This window comes from Callorhinchus milii, unplaced genomic scaffold (genome assembly GCF_018977255.1).
Source record: "Callorhinchus milii isolate IMCB2004 unplaced genomic scaffold, IMCB_Cmil_1.0 Scaffold2, whole genome shotgun sequence".
Taxonomy (NCBI): domain Eukaryota; kingdom Metazoa; phylum Chordata; class Chondrichthyes; order Chimaeriformes; family Callorhinchidae; genus Callorhinchus; species Callorhinchus milii.
The window spans coordinates 61,307,921-61,333,690 of NW_024704743.1; the positions used below are offsets into that span (position 1 = coordinate 61,307,921).

The 25,770-nt window shown below is 40.3% G+C and overlaps 1 protein-coding gene across 1 annotated transcript in view; it reads right to left on the bottom strand.

Moving 5' to 3' along the window:
* The window catches only part of gabbr2 (gamma-aminobutyric acid (GABA) B receptor, 2), a 473,571-nt gene that overhangs the window by 68,926 nt on the left and 378,875 nt on the right, over positions 1-25,770 (bottom strand). Inside the window, exon 13 of the mRNA XM_007905328.2 lies at positions 25,327-25,449. Within this exon, the coding sequence (XP_007903519.1) occupies positions 25,327-25,449 (123 nt within the window). The remainder of the gene's footprint in view (positions 1-25,326; positions 25,450-25,770) is intronic.

Genomic DNA, 25,770 nt, shown 5'->3' on the forward strand with positions numbered 1-25,770 from the left:
GTGAAAGCAAAACACAGTAAACATCTGCCCCTTGCTGTTTACCCTCTTCCAGTAGGAAGAAACGATGGAAATATGTGTTCCACAGAGTAACATACAGGAATACTCATGAGCCTGCTACTCTACTGCGCTTAATATAGGTTTACTAAAACCTCAAAGGAACAGAGGTAAGCCACTTGCATACATATTTCATGTCAAAAGCTACTATTGTTGTCAAGATGAAGACAACTTGTGTGTTGACCTTTGCAAATGACTAAATGATGCAGAAATCCAGAAACAGATGGGATTATTATGTGACTTGAAACAACACATATGACTGAAAACTGTTGGCTTATGGTTCACCTCAGCTTCACTGCAATGGCCTGAGCCAATTTGGAACCAAAACTCCTTCTTCATATTTTTGATTGAAGAGCACATCTGTGGATCAATTATTTAACCTTTGGTAAATGTACAGACCTTGTGTGAGATTATGATGGGGAAAAATCCCATTAAACCACGAAAATTAATGAATTTATGGACGATCAGTGATTCGGCCCATAAATAGCTTTACACAATGTAGCAACACTTTTTGATAGATAAGTTCATCCAATAAGAATATCCCAATTCCATCATCACATTGCATTTCCTGGAAAATGAAACTCCTTAAACAGTACAATTAAGAGTATTTATAGAAGCCCCTAGGATTTGTAGAATTGATAATTTTGCATAACTTCATTCTCTACCACTTCATTCTCTGACTTTAATGTAGATATTTGCAAGTTAATGTACATTGGAACAAGAGACAACAGCAACATGATGAAAGTTTGTGTAGCAGCAAAAAAGATTGGATCAAGTGTGATATTGATCATTCACTGAAAGTGTCCAGTCAATGTGAAGTTGTTATTAACAGTTAATTAAATGCTAGATTACATCTCAAGAGCATGTAACTATAAATCTAAAGAAGCTAGCTTAACCTAGTTTATGGATGTTAGAAGTTTGCACAGTTCTGTCTGTCACTCATTTCTGCATCCAGTCTTACTACATCAATTGCAATGTTTAAAAGGGAAATACGTTTTCAAGGGCAAGAATATTAAGGAATATGGTAGCGAAATGGGATTAAAATATCTTCCACAATCAAAAATCAAGAGGATGAAGAGGCTCAATGGCTTGAATAACCACCTCCTGTTTCTGTTTATGAGGCTCAATTTAGATAATTCTCAGAATCACAAAGATGTGGGTTCAAGTTCCATGTAAGAACTTTGAGCTCATAGTTCAGCTGAGACTCCAACGCAATGCTGGGGGTGCACTGTGTTGTTGGAGGTACCAGCCTTCAGTTGAGACATTAAACTGAGGTCTGTCTTTGCGTTCAGGTTGAAAATAAAGATCCCGTGGCATTATTCAAAAAGACAAGGATAAAATTGGTCATTCACTCCATGGCTGTTTGTGGACATGCTGTATACAAATTGGCTGCAATGTAAGCCTGCAAATACACAATCACGACAGTACATAGCAACCTTATGGAACAATTCTTTCACATTTCAGGCTGTCAGAGGTGAACTGAGATCAAATCTTAAATTACAGGATTTGTTTCAATTTCCCACTCTCCGAAACAATACACTTTCTGAAACAATTGAAAATTGTTGAACATTGATTTATCCTTGATATCATTTCAATGCACATTTCATCATTAATATCTGGAGAACTCAGTGTGTTAGTCGATGGCCTGAAACATAGGCAATTTGTCAGTCGATGGCTTTAAACGCCTGTAAGAAGATTTTATCTTGAAATTTAAGATCATGCAGAATTGTGGAAAAAGTCTGAAATTAAGTCTTAATTTGGAAGCTGGGTTTCTGCAGATCTTACCATGAACCAAATTTTAAATTAAAACTGAATTTGAGAATTTTCTACAGCTCTGCTTCGGCTTAAATTTTAAGATAAAGTGGTTTTCTAGGCTGAGACTAATTGTAACTTCAGGCCTTGAGTGTTCAAATATTCACCTAATAACATCTCCAGTGTAGCAACAAGTAACATCAACAACAAATTGTATTTATATAGCACTCCTCACCCATGGTCCATCACACAGTGTCACAGATTGCTTAAGAATTAGTGTTAATAGATTAACGTGTAACACCTGATTGTTTTTTGCTATTGTGTCTTGAGAATCCTACACTCTAACACAGATTATTAAAGTATCAAAACACAGATGAACTCAAAAGAGCCACCATACTTGTCCATTTTGCACTTACATTGTTGTACAACAACAATGTACATCTCATTTTGTTTATGTTTCTGGTGCAAATTAGCTGCCACATTTGCCTATTACACTTCTCCAATCAATTTTATTTTATAAACTGTTTTAATCGGATTATTTTACATGAAAGGCACTTGATGAACACAAATTATTATGATTATTTCTTATAATTATTATTACCAAACAAAGCCCTTCTGGTCACTGTGACATAAGGGATCACCCAAACTCTGCAGACAGTGCAGAGAGGAGAGCAAGAAGATTGAGTGTTAAAGGTATAAGAGCAATTAGATAAGCCAGAAAGGTGATGTCTCAAAGTGGAGCAGTCCATAAAATGCTCAAATAGGATAGAAGAAATAAACTATACTTTATGCAACGTATTCGCCTACAATGAACATTCATTACACTTAACAGTAAATATTGTAAAGTGCTTTGAGAAGTTTTGACAATATGATGATAATAATAATAATCCTTACACTTGATATAGCGCCTTATCACATCTTTGAGACATCTATAAGCGCTTTACAGAATATACTGTAAAGTGAATTCACTGTATATTTTGTTGGCGAAACTGATTATGCATTATATCAAATGCAATTATTAAAGATCATTGTTCATTTTATGTTTAAAGGAAATGATCTTACAGCTGCCATTTGGTTGGAATTTGGGGTCTCATATTGTAATAATATTGAAAAACTGTAGGGTTGATATCTGTAAGGGTGAAATCGAATGAGGTGAAAAAACGTCTTCATCCAAACCCATCTTGTGACATAATTGCCTTCGAATCACCCCATGAGAGCCTGTCAGTGTAAATAGAGAGTTCTTTATTCGAGCCAGAAAGTGATTTTCAAAAACTTGAAACTACCAGAAAATGCTTCAAACAAAAGCCAAAACTTGTATCAAGTGGTTCTGACTCATGGAGTAATAATTGACTTGCGCTGGGAATCAAAGATTGAAGAAGGAGCCTGGAGGGTCTGGCTGTTCAGATTGACCTGTTCCTACCTTCCCTCGGGTCCCTGCAAATTTCCCTCAAAAGCTTGCTGGTACAGCAGTAAAACATTAATACAATCTCTCATGCTGTGTGACAATTTCCGATATAGCACAATGATGGTTGCACACAGCATTCATAGAAACAGGAGTAGGCTATTCAGCCCCTCAAGCCTGTTCTGCCATTTCATAAGATCATGGCAGGTCTGTACCTCAACTCCAGTTACCCACCCTTGCCCCAAATCCTTTAATATCCTGACCTAACAAATATCTACCTACATCCGTCTTGAAAATGTGAATGGATCCAGCAAAATGTCAAAGGACCTGTCCAAACTATATATTCAGTTGTTTCCTAGAAATATACCCTACCCTGTCTAAGTCAAATGTAAATATCAGAATATGTGGGCATTTGTTAAAATAATCTGACAATTAAACATGAGAAATTACTGTAATACAGCCACATTCTTTCCGTGAGTTATATAACTTAATTCCAATGTTGTAAATTGTGAGCCATTGATTTTCAAACAAGGACATCTTACCAGGGAAATACAGTCAGTGTAAAGACCATAGCTCAGTTGGCGTATACAAAAAGAACAATAAACTGCATTCAAATAGCATCCTTCAGGTCGGCAGGACAGACCAGATGCTGGACAGTGAATCTGGGGGCTGTATTTGGAGGGGTGAGAGCCAAGGGGAGCCGATAGTGGGGAGGAAGGTCTTCAGACAGGAGGCGAGGAAAGGGGTAAGGCAAAGGGACTACGTGATGGAGTTCCAGAGGGTGGGAGCAGATAGGTTGAAAGCCTGACTGCTGATGGTGGGCAGGCAGGCAGGGGACACGAAGCAGGCCAGTGCCTACCAAGCGGAGGAAGCAGACAGGGTTTAAGAAGGTCGCAGAGGTTGAGTGCAGCCAGACCGTGGAAAGATTTACAAATGAGGACAAAAATATTGAATTCAATCCTCTGGGGGACTGGGAGCCAGGGAAGCTGGGCAAGAATGAGAATGACAGGCTCACAGAGCCTAGCCCGGGAGAGAACACGATCTGCAGAGTTCTGGATGGTCTGGTGAGAGTTGTGAAGAGGGAAGAATTGGGAAGGCTGGTGAGCAGAAAGTTAACATAGGTTAGTCTGGATGTGATGGAAGCATGGATAAGTGTCTCAGTGGCCTAAGAGAAGAAGTAGTGGCAGAGGGGAGCACTGTTTTGGAGGTGGGGGAAGCTGAAGCACAGTTTAGTCCATTAGCTTCAGAGTGCATGTCTGCCATGTTCTCTTCAACATAGCATGAATTATTGAAAGAGTATTGAGGATATTTAAGGTTGGTTTAGCTCCTGAAACAGCCTACCCTGAAACTCTGAAACCAATAGATGGCCAAAGGACCTGTCCAAACCATATAATCCTGGCTTGAATTTTTGTAATACCTCATTCATGTTTTGACATCAGTGTCCAAAATTCTACCTAGTCTTAGCCTACAGTATAATTTTGTTCAAAAATTTACGATTGTGTGGATTTAGTGAACAATTCTTAAATTTTTCCTTAATTTAGACAGCTTTCCTCAGTTCTGAAAAAGAACCGGCTTCCAAGTTAAAACTCAATTTAAGAATTTCTAACCCGCACAAAATGGGGAATTCAACTCCGTAGATTTAAATTAGACAAAATGCAGAGGTTGTAAGACTGCTGCAGTGTATCAATGGTGCATTTGTTTTACGTCAGCTACAGAAAATTTCCTGTAGTCATTACGTTAGTGATCAGCATGGTGAAACGCAGTGGGGATGTGGAGCCACCTGCTCAGTGGGAGCAGCACGGACTGTCTCAGACAGAATGTTATTGGATCAGACGGAACTGCAGTGCCACAATTCATAGAAACTCGTAAAAGGTTTGGAGAATTTGATAGCAACTGCGAGAACCCAAGGGCTTGCAAGGGCTCAGAGCAAAGCTTCCTCGCAGCATGCTTGGGATGTCACTCTGTTGCTGGCGTAACGTGCACTGCTTCTCATTCATCCACTAAGAAATACAGCAATGTTATGTCTAACCAGTTTCTTGCTCTTACTGCCCTCCCAGGAGGCTTGAATTCAGTATTTAAAAAGACATCACCATCTGTTGGAAGCAACTCATAACAAAAAACTTGTAACTGAATTTGTAAACCAAACAATATGCCACAGCATCACCTGTGACTATGTTAGTCAAAATGTTGCATTTCACAGAACCACAGAAATGTATTGTTATAATAATAATATTCTTACATTTTATATCGTGTCTTTCATATCTGGAGGACATCGCAAAGCACTTCGCAGAACACACTGTAAATCCTCTAAGAAAAAGTATGTAAAAAATACAAATAGATAGTGCGAAAATGTGGTATCACACATTCATCAAAACCTCAACGAAAGACTAAAACATGAGAAGTAAAAGCCACAGCTGCATCAATTCATCGTCTTAAAAATAAAGCAACCAAGATTCAAAGTTACAGATTAGCTAAGCAAATGGCTCAAGTAAGTTGCTATTCCACTGACCTACAGCTGAATGCCCAGATCTGTGGGACAGATGTTGAATGCTTTGCAGATGCTGGCATTGAGAATTGTATCAGGGTGGAGAGCAGGGAATCCACCGATGATAATAATAATATAATGGATGCCTGAAAGTATATCACAGGATATACTGTAAAGTCACGTGATTGTGTGTTTTGTGGCCGAACACATATACATCTGGACATTTACAATTGATACAATACAAATGTCTAAATTTAAAATGAAAATTAGACAAGATTTAAATCATTATCATTCTTCTTAAAGACAATTATTTAAAAGTGCAACCTTTTATCATACGGGATTGCTGGGCTGGGAGCATGCGTGTCCTTTGTATTTTGGGCTCTGCACGGACATCAGTTGGTGTAACAGCAGTCAGTCAGCCTCAGGGTCAGGTGGTCAAAATCAATTCATTATCAGAACTCACCTCCTCAATTTAGAAGTAAATTGAATCAGGAAGCAATAGGTGGCACCTTCTGTGAGCAACATAAACTCCAGAAGCCAACACGTATTAGAGACAGAGAAAGGGTGGAGAGAGGATAATGACATTGAAATCATACTTCAATGCAACAGAGGCAAACTGATATTTGCTAAATATTCTTGTGAATGTGAATTGAACGCACACAACACTTGTTAATTCCGAGAACTGAGACGTCATCTCATTTGTCAAAAAGTAAACAAATAAGCATAATGGGAACTGCAGGGAAAGAATACATTCATCGCTATGACCTTGTCGTGAGTATGGAGTTTTACAGATGGGAAGAAATTTATCTTCAGCTGTTTTTGTGAATCTGCTTATTATTCTGAAGAGAAGCTCAACATTATGTGTATTGTAATAAGTAAGATGCTGCACCAAAGATTATGCCATTTCTTATTTTGTTATTTTATTTCCTTACAATTGTATTTTACTGCATAGTGTGATTTATAATAACAGGAATTTGATGAACAAACTGGGGAGAAATTCCACCTGGGTCAGATTTACTTTAGTCGTGTAGCATTTTGAAACATTCTTATTTTGGTTGGCTGGGTATCTGACCTTAGGATAGTGAGTTCCACATATACATGTCACCTGCACATAGAAATTTCCCTATGTCTGAAATGGAATTTGCACTCTCCCTCTCAGGACACACCCTGCGAGGCAAATTGGTAACAATGGGCACAAACCATTTCTCTGAACAAAGAATCCAAGCTTAGAATAATAAATTGATTTAGAAATAATTTAAATCAGTAAGACAGCAAATTACACTCCAAAGTTGAATTACATTTAGAAAATCAGCAAATGTAACACATTCTTTAATACAGTGTTACCTTTCACCCACAAAATATAGAGTTAATCCACTTTTTCAATGCTGTGAAGCTTTGAGACGTCCTAATGATGTGTTAAGGCTCTATATCAAATGCAAGGATTATTATTATTACCTTCAAAGCATCAAATGGAAACACAATATTGTGCTACAAATTGGACTAAATGGATGGTTTAAATTAACACACAGGGGGACCAATTTGTGAAAAATGCAAATATCAACATGCAAATATTCACAAACCACTTTTGACGGTGTTGCACATATTAAATGGTGACTATTTTAGGCATTTGCAAGTGTCTAATTGTGATTTCCAAATGCCAGCAAAATGGGAAGGCTGAAGAGCAAAATGCCATCTGTCTCCATCGCTTTCGGCCTCTTGTCACACTGGGCCAGCTTCAGAAAGTGCAATGGACTGTTTTGCGAAGATTACAAAAAAAAATCCTTACTTCTGATATAAGGTCAATAATGTCAAATCATTTCAAAGAGCTTCAGGGGTAATTTCTGTAAAGTGAAATGACTGTATTTTGTAGTCGTGTTCGACAACCAATTTGTCCCACAAATAGTCATGAAACGAATAGCCAATTATATCAGGGTAATTGTTTGGAGATGGGATGCTTTTCAGTATTCACCCCCGGAAGTTACAATTTGCGCATCAAATCCGGTTTGCAAATATCACCCATTACACCCCATTTAAATAGCAACAATGAAAGAATTTTGTTTCCATCAGAATTTATTGGTGCAGGACAACTGATCCATGACAAATTTTGGGTTTCATGTTCTGTTCACTGACAAAAATCACCACTGAACGCAGGTATTGCAAGTGACGCTGGAGGCAGATCAGTCACACGCACCAGGGGGAATGCACTGGGAGAAGTGAAGCTCAAATGAAATGCCTGTTTCAAAGATGAGAACTTTTTCCTCTTCCACTGCTCTATTTCTGTCAGTAATCTGATTTAAAATTCATTTAAATAAAGAATGGAAGGAAGAATAGAACCTGACAAAATATCCCGGGGCTAATCTGTCAGCCCCTGAAATGTTGAAAGTAAATTTGCCAGTGAACTGAAATGGCAGCTCCAGTTAACCCATTCAAAACGCTTCTGGGAAACTTCTTCTTACTGATTTGGAGGCAGACTATAGCAGTGAAAAACAGGATGGATTCTACTTCTAGATGTGTGTGTGATCAGAATTAACCTTTATGTCAGTGAGGTTAATTACTATCCAGATGGTGACAGGAAGCTAACCAGTCATTTCTTCCAGGAGTAGTTGCTCCTTGTCTAATGACAAAGCGTTTGGCACTGGAATGTGTATCTGAAGAGAATGCAGATGTGTTGGGTACCAGATTCAGTATTTACAAATTATGAGCCATTGCTGAGAGCCTCAGGTATTCCACATGGGAATGCACTGACATGGTGCAGCATGAGACGTGAGATTACTCCACCCAGTGAGTTCCCAATCCAAGTCGGTCATACAGTAACAACAACAAGTTACATTTGTTTAGCGCCTTTCACATCAGGAGGATGTTCTAAGGTGCTGGACAGTCAGGGATTTGGACCCGAGCTGGCGGGGTGTGGGGGGAGATCAGAATGGGTGCAGGGCAGGGAGAGTAGGGGTGGGAGGGTGACCAAACGCAAGATAGAAGAGGAGGGTCTTGAGATGGACCTTGAAGGAAGCAAGGCAGTGAGTGAGGTGAAGGGGACTGTGGGACAGAGTTCCAAAGCGTTGGGCAGAGTGGCTGAATGCCTGACCGTTGATGATGGAATGGACCGGGCGCGGGACATGGAGCAGGCCAGAGCTGCGCGGAGGGATCGGACGGGTCTTTAAAAGGTTCGCCACCATTGGTTGATACTGGTATGTAACCAATGCAATTCAACAAGTATAGATAACAAGCCATTGGGGTCAAATAAGTATTGCTCAGAGTTGTTAACAGGTGAAGCGCTGGGTGAAGATCGCAGGGTTTCTGTCAGTCCGTGGCTGAATGCTGGTTATCAGCAGGATTCCCTGTCAGTGACCCTGAGCCACTATCAGTACATCCTGATGTGAAACCGACAATTTCTGACTCCATTGAATAAGTAAAATAAAATGTTTTAAAATATTATTGACTAATTCATACGTGCAAATTATTTGCTGATGTGGTCTTATGGCAATTCTGAGCAGAATCGGCACAAATCCACAGAATAGAATTCTAGATAGTATAACATAGGAGGGCATTCAGGCCATCGAGCCTGTGTTGGCGCCAGGTCATGCAACAGAACTAATCTTAAGCCCTGCTCACACTCGTACCATTTTATATTGTTAATCTTCAAATGCTTATCCAACTCCTTTTGAAATGAGCCTACAAAATACACAGTACCTACACTTCACAGCAAAACCTACAAAGCGCTTTGGGACATCCTCCTGGCACGAAAGGAGCTATACCAAATGCAAGGATCATTTTGATTATTGCTTTATTGTGCAATGAGCAAGTAGCATAAGCCCCTGTGTCTTTAAGATGAATGAACCACTGGTCAAATTGAGCATATTTTAATAGGTTTGAGGGGGTTTCTTGGTGTATCGTATGATTGTGATATAATTCTCCTTCAGTCCTCCTGAAACATCTCCCGGGATCTGCTTACACCGTCAACTCACAATGTACTGCACACTTTCCTCTCTTTGACAACATGGGGTGAGATAGGGAGATGAGCGCATTATTGATCTCTGCCAGCTCCCAGCAGGCCTTACTACAGTCTGGAGTCCTGTAGTTCAGTAGTTAGAGCATTCACCTCGCAAGCGAGAGACCTGGGTTCGATTCCCAATAGGCGGATTGTTGGGCAAGTTTCCTTACTCCACACGCCTCTGTTTACCTACCAGTAAGTAGGAACCCGGTTGTTAGTCAATTGTTGGATCGCTTTTCCGGGGTAATAATTCCTTCAAAAAATAATAATTTGGTGACTCAATTCATGACTGTTTGTGGGACACTGCTATGGGCAATTGACTGCCGCATTTCGACCACAAAATATACAGTGAATTCATTTTATAGTATATTCTGTGAAGGGCTTTAAGACGTCTTGAAGACGTGATAAGGTGCTATATCAAATGCAAGGATTATTATTATTGCAGTCAATGGGGTCAGCTGTTCTGTGAGATCAGTGTTAAATTTCACAGGCACAGAATATTCACAGAAAGCCAGAGAGATGCTTCTGTTTGTTCATTTTGACCCTCAGAAGCACTTTGCAGATTACAAATGAGGTGGTCAAAAGCCTGAGACCTTCCTATTCCCCTCCATTCCTCCCTACCTCCAAATACTTAAATAACTCAGTGTAATGAGCACTGAAAATGACTCAATCTACCCGGACTTGCCACCTGGCTACAATTCACTTCAAGCTTAAAATTCCACCTAGTCTTAGCCTGTAAGGCCATTTTGTTTTAAAATTTAAGGCAAGAAATTGTGGAAAGTATGCACAGAATTGCGAATAATTTTTAAATTTTGCGCAGATCTTAAACAGAATCGGTTATTATCTAGTGTAGAATACAATACAAATTTGCATTTCTATAATGCTTTTCACAAGACATCCCAAACGCATGCTTTGATCGAATAAACTGGATGAACAGGTTCGATGGACTGTATGACCTCTTCTTTTCCCATGTTCCTACACTACAATGTCCTTGGGTAATATCATCCTGAACTAGCAGCAATGTCATTGAACTCCTAGTAATCCAAGAGTCATCTCTAGAAACACAAGTGCACTCCATTAAATAACATGCCATTCATTATTTATTCGTCTTGAGTTAATCTTGAACAGCATGAGCATCATTCAACATGGCACTATCTAAGCAGCAAAGTTCAATGAAGATTAGAGTTTGAAGGAAAGTGAATGAATCACCTGTGACAGAACATCACTAGCGCAGTGCTTAAACATGGATTTAGTAAAACTCTTTGTTCATGTTACTGAATCTAGACATATCTGAAATTTCTCCCATGCTCTCCTCACCGGTCTCCCCAGTTTCACCATTTACAAAATTCAATTGATTTAAAACTGCCAACTGAATCCTTATGGGTCCCAAACTCTGCAGCCCCATTACTCTAGTCCTTGCCAGGTTCCACTGGCTCCCTGTTGCAGAATGGACCGATTTCAAGATCTTCACACTCACCTACAAAACTCATCACACCCTGGCAACACCCAACTCATAAACCTGCTCACACCCCACTCCTCTACCTACCCCCTTCGCTTAGCCGGCTCTGGCCTTCTGTGTGACTCTCATTCTTTCTGTTCCACCAGCGGTGGTCATGCTTTCAGCTACTATGACACAAAACACTGGAACTCCCTGCTTATCTCACTGTGCCAAGTATCTTTTTTGCCTGTCTTCAGATCATACTTATTCAATCTTAACTACAGCTACTATTGTTGCGCTCCAAGATGCTACCCCATAAGAAAGTGTGCTATATAATTGAAATTTGTCTCAAAAACAGTGTTTGATACTGACTGACCAATTCATTGCAGCCCATATTGATATCAATTTGAACTGAGTTTGGCAACCCTTAACCCATACGAACATAAGAACATAAGAATTAGGAGCAGGAGTAGGCTGTTCGGCCCCTCTAGCTTGCCCCGTCATTCAATACGATCATGGCTGATCTATTTTAACTCCACCTACCCGCCTTATCCCCATATCCCTTAATCCCTTTATCTACAAGAAATCTGAAGACAGGCAAATAACTCACTGTTTAATGTGCGGATTTTTTTTCTTTGTGAAACTCATACTTCAGTAGAGCAGCGTTTTGTTGTGGTGGTGGGGGGATGGAAGAGGTGAGGTCTGTAAAATTACAATGTGGCACCATCACTGTCAGTAACCAATGACAAAACTGTGCATGTGTGCACAAAGCAGGCCACATGTACAGCGAGCTGGTGGTGACTTTGGCAGAGGCTTCATGACCAAGATGTTGACTCTTTGTAGCACTCAGAGAGCCAGCTGACACGTGGGAAGCTGATATATGGGAAGCAGTCAACATGGGGGAAAGCCAACTGTGGGTCCACACGGTATCGTCTTACAACAACAACAACTTGGATTTATATAGCGCCCTCCACGCCGAATGGCATCTCAGAGCACTGCTGTCTGAGCCTCAAAGACAACCAAACACAAATTACAGCATCCCCTATTCAAGCCTGGCACTCTGTTCTCCACGCTGTTACACGTGAACCAGGGTTATAATGAAACATATGAGGCTCCATTGTATTTCCCTTGATGCTGCTTGAAACAATTATGTAATTTGTGATATTTGGCAAAGAATGGGAAACAATAATTGAGATTTTCATTCCTCAATATTTGCCATATTCTAATTTTAATTATTAGCAAATTTCAAAAAGACCAAAGAGCAAATCTCTACCTCCTCACCGCTGTCAGCTTTCACTCTGCCCTTTTCTTAAACTCTTTGGCAGCCATTTAGGAATCCAGTTTACAAACAGTGAAAATGTGATGGCAAAACAGGAGTTGCAAATTTTGCACTTTTCCATATATATTCCTTCCAAAATATTTTTCTCTGATTAAGTCACAAGCTTTCTGTTTATGAGCAACGTTTTAATTTTCAGTATGAAAACCCGCAGTCATTTCTGACCCAAATGAAGACGTAGAAAATCTAAAAATTGCATCTTTCCCCAGTTCTTATCGACACATGAGAACTTTAATGGCTCAACTATAAGAACCTAAAAGGCATTAAATGAACAAAGGGCCCACTCTGTAAAATATTCAAGACCTACCTAATAGTGGACTTTGCTTTACTCACTATTACTCTTTGGAAACGTTTTGTATAGCTGCTGTCTGGGCCTCGAAGACAACCAAACACAAATTACAGCATCCCCTATTCAAACCTGGCATGCTGTTCTCCATAGGCTATCTGTTACCATAAGAGTCTCACATGGAATGACTGGAAAAATTCAACCCAGTGTTTAGCAGGCATCGGCTCATAAATCTTGATTCAGCTACAAATTGCCAATTTTACTCAAAAGAGTGAGAAAAGGAAAGTGCCACTCAGTTGATATTTTGAAATCGGCCAGAGGAGAAGACACTTTACTTTCTATCTAACCTAAAAATGTTTGATGCTGGCAAGTGTTCCAATTCCCAGTGAATATATTGCTCACCTTAATAGACATAAAATGTCATATAGAAAATGAAGGGCATAGGAAAACAGAAAAAGGCCATTCACCTCATTGAGCCTGTTCACTAGTTTAGTAGATCTTAGCAGATATTTTAGTTACCATGGCTTACCCTTTGGCTATATCCCTTTATACTTCTACTACCCAAGTGTCTCTCTTTTAAACAACTATATTGAATCCACTCATCTGTGTATGCCATGTCATTTACCTATGTTAAAACCAAGACAAGTAGACCGGAGGTCAGCAAGCCTTTTTTCACACAGCAATGAGGAATACTCTGCCCCAGAAAGTTATAGAGGTGGATTCAATAAGGATATTTAAAAGAGAAATCAGCTGATACTTGGGTTGTACAGGTATGAAAAGATGAAAGGGTGAGACATTAGGATTAAAAGATCTGCCCAAATCTAATAAACTGGTGGAGTAGGCGCGATGGCCTGAATGGCCTCATCTTGTTACTGTTTTCCTATGTTCCTAAACAATGCAGTTTTCACAAACAATTTTCACAAGTTGATTGTTGTTTCCATTTTGCACTGCGATTCACTAACAACAACAACTTGCATTTATATAGCGCCCTCCACGCTGGGCGGCGTCTCAAAGTGCTTAACAATGGTGGAACTCGAGACCCAGCCAGGGGGAGGGGGAAAGTGACCGTAGGCGCAGTCAAAGATGAAGGTTTTCGGGCGCGACCTGAAGATGGAGAAGGAGGGGATGAGGCAAAGGGGTTGACGGGGGGAGTTCCAAAGTTTTGGGGCGTAGTGGCTGAAGGCACAGCCGCCGAATGTGAAGCAGAGGATTCGGGGGACGCGGAGGAGGCCGGACCCAGTAGAATGGAGGCAGCGGGTACTGCTGTGGGGAGAGAGGAGGTTACAGAGATAGGGGGCTGCCAAGGAATAGAGCAATTTAAACACTAACAAATTATGATGTAACATTTAACAAAAACAAAATTACATTTGTGTAGCGCCTTTCACGTCGGGAGGACAGCCCAAGGAGCTAACAATCAGCTTGGACTCGAGCTGGGGATCGGGATCAGGGAAGGTGCGGGCAGTGGGGGAAGGGGGGTGACTGAAGACACAATCAAAGAGGAGGGTCTTGAAACGGGTCTTGAAGGAGGCAAGGGAGGGGGCGAGGCAGAGGGACTGTGGGATGGAGTTCCAGAGGTTGGGAGTAAAGTGGCTGAAGGCCCGCCAACGGTGGGGCAGGAAAAGTGGGGGACGTGAAGCAGGCTGGAGCCTGCTGAGTGGAGGGAGCTGGCAGGTTGGTAGAGGGATAGGAGGTCACAGAAGTAGGGGGGAGCAAGACCACGGAGGGGTTTGAAGGTGAGGACCAGGATCTTGAACTGTATCCTCTGTGTGATGGGAACCCAGTGGAGTCGAGCGAGGATCGGAGTGATAGGTTCATGGAGCCTGGTGCAGGAGAGGATATTGGCTGCAGAGTTCTGGATGATCTGCACATACTGCAATGCACATACTGAAGTTCCCAAAGCCTTGGCTCATATCAACCTGTGCCTATTACTTTCTGAGACTAGGTATGCAGAGCGCATCCTTCCAGGGAGAGAGTGTGCATCCCAGGGAAATCTGCATGTTTAGGTGGCATACATATGTAGAACTTTCAGTCTTGTTTGTATGCTCTCAAACATGGTGATGGGTTTCTGCATGTGTCAGACACCTGGCTGACCAAACCAAAAACTAGCACAGAAGTGTCCACTTTTTTTAAATGCTGCTTTTTAGACTGCAATTTACACCGGAAACCTACCGTTAAACACTCCACAAATCAGACCTGACATGAAAAATACTTGAATAAAAAAAATTGGTTATCAAGATTAGCAAAGGGGGAAGATTATTTACATCGATCGATGTTAGGTGAAGACCGTGCTTTTGATCAGCCTCCTTCCCCCCAGCCATCCTGCCCCCCCGCCCTCCCCAATCCCGACCCCCAGCTTGGGTCCGAAACACTGATTGTCCAGCCCTTGGCACATCCTCCTGATGTGAAAGGCGCTATACAAATGTAATTTTGTTGTTGTTGTTGAAGAATAACCTGCAAGGGTAAGGGAAAATGCAGGTAAATACCTCATTCATCTGTCAAATTAGATGTTAAATCATGTCTGTCTGTTCCAGAGCACTAATCAAAAAGAGAAGGGAATTCTTCCCAGTGTCCAACAATCCCCCAGATAAAAGTGGTCTTTCACTTCACGAATGTTTATGATTCATTATTGTGTTCAAATTGGCTACTGCTTTTGCCTACAAAGAGACAGTTATTACATTTTACAGTAAATCCTGTGAAAAACATTGAGACGATTTGACAACATAATAAGGCCCTATATGAAATTAAAAGCATTATTATTAAACGGGACTGAATGGATTGCTCTTTCAAAGACTTGATGGGCTGAAATGCCGTCTTCTGTGCTGGTAATTTCTATGGTTCTATACTTTTAATTAGCTCTTTCCTGAAGTGAAACATGCAACACAAATATTGGGCTAAGCATTTGGTTCTGTCACTCACTCATGGGATAATTTTTGCATTGAATGATTGAACATTGAATATTTGCTGTGCACATAAGCTTTTTAAATGCATTAACAAAATCCCCTGTACCTCACTGCAATGATATTCAAATATTAACTGGCTGATGAGATCTTATCAAGCAAATTCAACAAACTTGATGCTTATTTTCACCAACCTCATTTCTCGCATTACTTAACAGTTCAACTAAAAATAATTACGCAGGTTGAAGTATGAATATTATTCCAGAATCCTTTCCTGTCTATCTGAAGTACATCATAACTCTCAGTTCAAGTCTTGTATGTCCTTTTACTTGATTGACAGCCTTTGGGATTTACAGATTAACAAGGATGCATCACTTCACTCTCTGACCTCTTTAAGTAGTTTCCATAGAAAACCAGCTGGGAAGTGAGCAAAAGGTTGGTTCTGGATAGACAAACTCTCCCTCAGCAATGTCTGTGGTAGAACATTCTTTAATTTAACATCCAAGCATAAGCTTATCTGTATTTTTCAGAAGTTGCTAATGAAAGACTTCATGTTCAAACCAATTACTTTAAATATTTAATGCCCTTCTTAAAGTGTATTTGCACTTCAAAGCAGTGACTCACTTTGGCCGTTCAGCCAGTGAAAAATACCTAAAATGAATATGCAGCAAAAGTGTCTTGAAATGAAGGAATGGAAAATAATAAGAATCATAATCCTTGCATTTGATATAACGACTCATCTTCGAGACGTCTCAAAGTGCTTCACAGAATATACTGTAAAGTGAATTGGCTACATATTTTGGAAAATACAAGGTTTCTGATTCTGATTTCCTCAAAAAGAAAATACAAGGTTTCTGATTCTGATTTCCTCAAAAAGAAATTTGAACATTTCAACAACTGGTCTTATGCTGGGAGTTTGCTTTTCTATTGTAAAACTGCTCTAGACTGGATGTCACTCTCACGTAGAATAATGACGTGTAGGATTTGGAGCTAATTCACATTTGATCGGTTTGATCAAAGGAAGAAAATCAAACATTGAACAATTCTAGCTCTGAAAAATACCATCTTCTTTCAAAAAGTTCCAGCTGATATGTTGTGTTATTGTGTTTGTAATTTTGTTTTCCACTGATAAAACATAATGGTTTTAACAGCTTTGGAGTCTGGGAACACTGAGCCAATTTACATTGAGCCAAATATCACTTGTCTATAAATACATAGTCACTACACTTTACAGCAATATCATGTGAAGCACTTTGATATGCTACGAGGACATGATAAGGCACTATTTCAAATGCAAGGGGTTGTATTACCGTTTCCAAGTATCTGAACTGAAGATGAGATTTGAAGGTATTTGGTGATATAGGAATTAGCCTGTTAAGGGAATGATTCTTCAATAGTGTTTGGAACATAGCAAAACAGGAACAACAACAACTTGCACGTATAAAGTGACTTCCACGCAGAGAAGCGTCTCAGAGCACTGGAGCAGCGCCATGGGAATAGGAAGAGGATATACCGCTTAATGCCTCTACTACCTGAGAATCTATCTATTTCTCCACTGCTATCTTTCCATATGGCACCCTTCATGTGGGTAACATCCTGGTGCTTGATGTCCAGCCAGTGGGAAGGGTGGGGGTTGGTGGGGGGGCAGGATAAGGTGACCGAAGACACAGTCAAAGGGAAGTCTTCATGTGTAAAGAGCAGAACATTCCACACTTCACAACCCGGTGTCTGTGTGGTTCATGTTATTATGTAATTTATCTACATCAGAACCAAGACAGTGAGAAATGAGGTCAAGAAGCTTTTTGTGAGTTTGTGAAGATGTGGAATGCTGTACCCCAGAAAACTTGGAACCGATAACTTTAACCAAAGATGCAAAGCACCATGATGGTGATGTTCCAGAAAGATGCAGTTACCTGTGCATTATTATGCAACATTCGCCTACAAATACACAGTGTGTCAACCTGGATCACTTGGTAGCATTCTCGCCTCTGAGCCAGAAGATTGTGGATTCAAATCCCACATCGGTATTTTGAACTCAAACTCGTCTAAGCTGACACCCAATAGTGGTGTTCTACATCCTTCAGACTAGATGTTAAACCCTCTGACTCTATAGATGGATATTAAAGATAGTAAAGATAGAACAGTGCTGTTCAAAAAGAGAAGGGGGTTTCTCCTGGTGTCCTGGCCAACATCCTCCAAATAATATGGATCATTCACTTCATGACTTGTTTGTGGAACACCGTAGTAAGCACATTATCTGCCATATTCATCTACAAATTAGGCAGTCACTATACTTTACAGTATATCCTGTGAAGCTATTTGTGACATCCGACTGACATGAAAGTCGTTATAACAATTGTAAGGATTATTATTATTATATACTGTGAATGTTTTGAAACATTCCCCTAATGTGAAGGAATTTATATCAAATGTAAGGATTATTATTATTACTATACTTGCTGAAAAATCCTGTGAAGTACTTTGAAATTTTTGAAAACATGATAAAGCACTAATCTTGTACTGAAGAGGAATGTGAAAGAGAACTACAGGTCTCAATTGTCATCCTCAAATAGTTCAATGACTGCAACACTGACCTGAAGTGATTTACAACTCTTGACACAATAGAAAATACAATTGCCTTTAATATCTTATTCCTACTCACTTTTAACCGGAAACTGCCTTTCAAAATTTATCATTTGATCTGTTTGCGAAAAAGAGTGCAAAAATATTCAATGGCCTGTAAAAATTCTTAATCCAATATCTGATTTGGATTGAATAACACTCAAACCTTCCAGGGTGCTTTACACTACACAAACAACAACAACATTACATTTATATAGTGCCTTTCATGTCGGAAGATAATAGTGACTGCCATAAAGTAAACAGAAACTGTCAGCAAATGGATGTTTTCTGCGTTATTAAGATTTATATTTTATTACATCCAAATCACATTTTTACTGAATCTGCTTGAATATTTTAGATGCTAAAACACATATTTTGCAAACGACACGTGCTTTGCTTCAGCGATGAACAATTATGGTGACTTATTTCTACAGAAATAAAATTATATAGCAGTTTCATGTATTCAATAGATAACAGTACAGAAGGAGCAAACCTTTTACTGTATTCCTAAATAATATTTTCACACTTCATGAATAACAGTAAGCATCAGAAATGAATTATTCTGTCTGCAAATGTGGTATGATAGTTACAATTGTGAGCATATATTTGATGTGTATATATGGTGTAAATATCTAATGTGGTGTATATGTGGTGGCTGTGTATATGTAATATGTGTGGATGTGAAGTATGTGTTTCTGTGGTGGGTATAAATATGTGATGTGTGTGAATATGTGATGGGTGTGTATGTGAAATGTGCGTGTATACACGTGTGTATGTGTATATGTGATAGGCTCTATGTTTGTGGTGTATGTGTATGTATGTGAGGGAGTATATATATATATGTTTTGCCCACAAATATACAGTCAATTCACTTTACAGCATATTCTGTGAAGCGCTTTGAGACATTTTGAAGACATGAAAAGCGCTATATCAAATGCAAGGATTATTATTATATGGGGAGTATATGTGTGGTTATGTACGTGTAATGTGTATATAAGTGGTGTATGTGTAAATGCGGTGTGATGTACATTTGATGTATGTGTAATGAGTGAGTATATGTGGTATGTGTAGAGATGTGGTGGGTATTTATATGCAGTGGATGTGGTGTGTATAAGTGTAATGTGTGCGAATGGGGTGTGAAGAAGGTTCACATTGTTAAGGAAAGTCAGCTCTCAAAGGATTAATTAAAACAGTATCATTGGATTGGAAAAGATAAGCCTGACTAGTCCAAGCTGTTCCTGAAACAGTCATTTGAAGCAAAAGAAACCCGTTACTGAAATCTTATAATGAAGTTAAATAAACATATGTCAGTATCTTGGAAGATAGTTCAGTTCACAGTGGATTCTAAGTGATAAATACACCCGCAAAATACAATCACTACACTTTACAGTAAATGCTGCGAAGATCTTTGATTTGATATGTCCTCCTGATGTGAAATCAAATACATCAAATGCAATATGTGTTATTAGAATGTTATTATTGTAAATTGACTATGCAATAATATTACAATAATAATAATAATCCTTGCAGCCAATTGCGCACAGCAGCGTCCCACAAACAGTTGTGGATTGAATGACCAAATTATTATTATTTATTATTCTTAATAAAGCATGGCCTACTGCTGTTCCTATGTTTCTATCATATACTCCTGATTGCTCTACCAGGAAAGACTATCCCTCCCCTCTACACCAAAGTCCTGTCACAATCTGGAAACAGCTCCACGAGGACAGACCCACAAGAAATCTGCGAGAGACACAGTAAAATGGAAGATGGAATTTCTGCTTTGTTTGTAACTGTTCCACATCTGTTGCTCGGGAGAATGATTATACAGCATAATATTTGGTGTATACAAATTTATGGAAAAAAGAGCACTCAAAATTAAAAAGGGCTATTAAAAAAGAGAGTATTTTATGGATTCTGAAGGCAATTTTAGGACAGATGCCAGAACATTTTTCTTCACTCAGAGGGTAATCAACGATGGAACAGGTTACCAGGAAAGGTGTTTGAAGCCAGGACACTGGTTGATGCTGTGATGCAGGGACAGAAGGATGAGATTGGATAGACCAAAGGGCCTTCTTCATCCAAACCAATCTTCTGATCCTGTGATTATAAATAGAATTTACTGAAGAATCCTGCATTAAATGAGAGTAGACGTGGGTGGTGCAGTCATAAAATAAAAACTGGTAAAAGACTGCTGATCGGTCACAGGGGAACAAACACATGGCTCTAGAAAGTGTCACGTCAAACTGGAGAAGAGATCAGAAGCATGCTCCTGGGAACTGCTTGCTTGATGTCTGTGGTGAGGAAAATAATTGAATATATTACGAGGAAATAATTTAAGGGCATTCAACGAGAATTAAAATAACACATAATTGCAGAAATTGAAAAGAAAGTCAAGCTTATTAAGTTTCTTCGAATTCTTTGAGGGTGTCAAAAAACTGCTAAAATAAACCTGAGCAGTGACTACCCTACATCTTTGGTTCTCAGAATATACTGAATGAGCTCTTGCAGGATTGAAGGTAGAGTTCTAAACTAGTTAATTGATACAGTTAATAGGAAACAACAGCCACTTGGCAATGCGAGTACAGTGGGTGGTAAAGCAGGAGTTCTAATATGATATCAGTGACCAGGGAACTCCCCTGGGGATTTATCAAGGCTGGACTATGGGAACTCTCTCCTCGCCGGCCTTCCCTCCACAAGCTGCAGGTCATTCAGAACTCTGCAGCTCGTGTACTGTTCCGCACCAGGCTTCGGGACCACATCATTCCCACCCTCGCTCGCCTCCACTGGCTCCCCATCCCCCAGAGGATTGATTTAAAGATCCTCATCCTCACCTACAAGGCCATCCACGGCCTTGCTCCCTCCTACCTCTCTGACCTACTATCCCCCTACTTACCTGCCCGTACCCTCCGTTCCTCCGGCTCCGGTCTGCTCCACGTCCCCCGCCCCAATCGCCCTACCATTGGTGGTCGGGCCTTCAGCCTCTCAGCCCCGAGGCTCTGGAACTCTATGCCCCAGTGCCTTCTCCTTGCTTCCTCCCTCTCCTCCTTCAAGGCCGGTCTCAAAACCTTTCTCTTTGACCGAGCCTTCAGCTCCCCTCTCGACTCTCTTCCCCCTCCTCGCTCCCTCCCTTCCCTCCCCTCACCCTGACCATTTCCCCCCTGCTTGGGTCCTGACCCAACTGTGCAGCGCCTTGGGACGTCCTCCTGACGTGAAAGGCGCTTTATAAATGGAATCTTGTTGTTGTTGTTGTTGTTATCCAATGCGTCACTACGGGTCAGGCTATTTGCTGATGACTTCAGTGAAGCTTTTGGAGTCGATTTTCTACACCCGTTATACAAAAATGTATTAAAACATTTTAGGTCTATCGTAAAACCTGAGTTTCAAAGTACTCTGTGTGGCTGAACTGTGGTTCTTTGTTATGTTTAGTGATAGAGGTGCAGCCAAACACAATGCAGAGTATAATGATCTGAAAGTGGACTCCTATGAGCAGCATTTGCATCTGGGTTAACCCAGCTGTGGAGAGTGCATTTTGAAGGTGAGAATGAAGCAAACGGGTACATATTTCTTCTCAATCTGTTGCTGGCTATTATAAAGCAATAATTGGCAAGTTACAAAAATGTAGTAGGCTGCCAGTACTTTGAGACCAGAGATCAACTATAACAGTTTGCATTTATACAGTGCTCTTCATACAGGGTAGGTCTCACTGAACCACTTTATCAACAGCATTTCATCAACTGGGTTCAATGGGTGACACATTCTCCTCTGGGTCAGAATAGTGAGTTCAAGCCCCATATTGGGATTTAAATTCATAAGTTTGTGTCAGCCTGACTCAGTTTGTAGCATTCTTGCCGCAGGGTCAGAGGTTGTGGGTCCAAGCCCCACATTGTGATTTTGAAACACATATCGAGGCTATGCCGACACTGAAGTGCAGCACTGGGAATGTGATACATTGTCGGAGGTGTCGTCCTTCGGGTGAGACATTAAACCGAGGTACCACCTGCCTGTTCAAATGGATGTTAAAGATCCCATGGCACTATTTGATAAGGGAAGGGAGTTCCTCCCTGTGTCCTGGCCAACAATCCCCCAAAACAAAATTGGTTGTTCACTTCATGGCTGTTTGTGGGACATTGCTGTGCACAAATTGGCTTCTGCGTCACAAAACATGCACAATCACACCACTTTACAGTATATTCTGTGAAGTGCTTTGAGACATCTTGATTGTGTGATACGGTATTAGATGAAATGTAAGACTTATTATTTTTAACAATAAGGCAGCCTGATGAACATAATCCAGCTGTGGTGTTTGCTCATAGGCTGCCACTGCTTTACTACTGGTAACTTCTGTATGCTTGTTTCCAACCTTGATTCAGTTGGCAGCACTCTTGCCTCTGAGTTAGAAGGTTGTGGGATCAAGCCACACATTGGGACTTTGAGCTGATATTCCAGGCTAACACTGTATTATTATTATTATTACAGTGCCGGTGTGTGCTGCATCAATCTGCAGATAAAATGTAGTTATTCACTTCATGGCTGTTTGTGGGACATTGCTGTGCACAAATTGGCTGCTGTGTTTATTATTATGAATAGTTATTAATTAACAACATGATTTTCTGATATACTGCACAAAGCCTTATCAGCCAGTCAAATATTTATTAGGCTATGTTTTTGGCGATGAGGTGCTTTTTCACACTGCTGCTCTGTTTCTCTCTTTCTTTGCCTCCACATTTAAATATCCAAGAGTCTATGTTTGATATATATTCCATCTGCACTTCTTTACCTCTGTACTCCCCTGGGATATTATTGGTTAGCTTCATTGCCAGAATTTTATCTGCATCTGGGTTCTTGTGTCACAGCAAACAATGTAAATTTAGCTACACGGAAGAAATTCCGACAATCACATGACGAGCTCTGAAAGGAATACATGACCAGCTATGAAAAGATATCCTACTGACGTGAAACGCGCTATACAAATGTAATTTTGTTGTTGTTGTTGATGACCATGGTGTTTAGACAGAGGAAGTGCACAGTATTGTGAGTGACATGGATATATACTGTCTGACACAGGTAGGATTCATTCTCACAGGTTGCTACTACTTCATAGCTATTGCTGCATTGTGCCAATGAAGTTATTTTCATTGCTCTTATGTGACTTCATCACACAAGCCAGATCTGAAAAGTATTAAAATACGATCCCAGTGCAATTTCTATGTTGTAGTTAAAATAAAATCAGGTCTATCGATCACATCTTGAAGCAAGTTTTCAAAAGCCATCAGCCTGGAATGGCAATCTGTGCATTGGTGTGATCAGAAACTTTTCTGAAAAATAAAGCCTGTTAGCCTGGCACTCTCGCTTTTGAGTTACAAGTTTCAAAAGGTATGATTTCAAGCCACATATCAGAACTTTGAGTTCACAGTTCACATTCTGATGACACTTCAATGTTCAATGAATCTTCCTAAAATATGCTTACTGCTCTATAATTTCAAACTGTAATTTATCCCCATATTGTGCCTTTACATCTCAGTTGGGACGATGGAACATTGTAGATTTCAGGGATTTCACTACAGAAACATTCAACGCTGTTCAAGAGAGACTTGTAGTAAACTGACAGACATCTGTGCTGATAGATAAATCTTCTTCAAAGCAGAAGCCTCTGCTTCAACAAAGTGCTCCAGCTAGTCACTTGGTGAAACCTGTGGAACCTCTTTGTGCTCCTAATAAACTGTGGCCTTCTGAACAGGAGCCCAATCCTATCCTCAATGAGCTACCTGATCATTGTCAACAATGCGAGCTCAGCCGCGATGGCCTGAATGGCCTCCTTCTGTTCTGTAAAATTCTATGATTCTAATTGTTCTGAGTACCTTTTCCAACTCACATTTTCTGCTATAAAACACCACAAAAGGACATTCTGTGCATTTCTGTCCTGGGTTAATAATAATAATAATCCTTGCATTTGATATAGCGCTTTTAACGTCTTCTAGACATCTCAAAGCACTTCACAGAATATACTGTAAAGTGAATTGACTGTATATTTGTGGGCGAACGCGGCAGCCAATTGCACACAGCAATGTCCCACAAACCGTCGTGGATTGAAAATGACCAATTTATTATTGTTTTGTTTTTGGAGGGTTTATTATTAGGCGTGCGGAGTAAGGAAACTTGCCCAAGGTTTCGCCCTGCCTGGAATTGAACTCACGTCTCCAGCATCCATTCACACCAATGAAGACATCTCCACTGCTTAGGCCCCCTGAGGTAGAACAGTATGTCAGCTTGCTTTACAAGTGCTACTTTCGTCAACAGTTTTGAAGATGTAACTGAACAAGGATATCACATGACTTGAATATGTGATGGACAGACTTGGGCCTTGTACTCCAGGTACCTGGCACATTCTCCATTTCCATCACAGTTACTCGTGCTTAAACAATGTAAAGTTGAAATCCACAATATGGGACAACATTATTATTTTTAATACACATTTCCTGAGAAAAATTAAAAGTACTGTAGTGTTAATGCAATTCTTTGGTTCAGATCTGCTGTGTTCCTCAAAGGTATCTCTGATCACTCTAAGGTGTAAAATAGATTTGTTTCAAACTACAAGGCAACTCTATTATAACTCACCTCCCGATAGCACAGCTATGCAATTAGATTGTGGATCCCAATATTTCTTACCTGAAAAATGTCCCCACACAAATCTGGTCACCGCACAAAAATGAGAGATTACCAGAGTGTCAGATCACCAATGATGTCACTTGCTGTGTGCTCTGCTGTTGTTGTTTTGTGAAAGAAGTGACGTTAATAGCACTTACTGTGCAGAACGTGCAGGATGTTATGTCAGTACCAAAAGTCAGCCATATTATCATACCTCTTTATCACTCAGGGCCTGAGACTTTGGACCCAAATGACCACATTATAAAAGGATTGCCCTGGAGTAGTTCAATTTTCTCCATTACATTAAACTTACCTACCGATTTCTCAGTAATACTTCTTCTTAGTGCCTAAACAGGAGTGTGACTTCCAAGTGGAACAGATGTCAACATGCCCAGTTATAAACCTGCAAACTGACCTCCAGGGGGTATTCCTCCTCAGTCCTCTTCAGGGGATCCACCACCTGCCAGCAAATGAGGATGCAGAGATCGATGAGCAGCATGCCACCCACAATGATCATCAACTTCTGGTCCTTGATGATCTGATGAGAGAGAAAAACAGGAACTCCTCATCATATTCCTAGAATTCCAACCATTCCAGTGCAATTGGAGCTCGATTCATAAAATCAGTCAATGTTTTCCTCTTGTCCACCACTTCTCCTCTCACCTCTACCAAAACGTTTGCAACTCAGGAGATCATTTGATCCCTTATCTCAGTGATGCCTGCTTCTCCAAACAGAGCTACTCTATCATCAACGCTATTTTTCCTCATATATCTGATTTATCCGATTCCCCAACTCGGTGTCAACAACAACAACAACAACAAGATTCCATTTATAGAGCGCCTTTCACGTCAGGAGGAC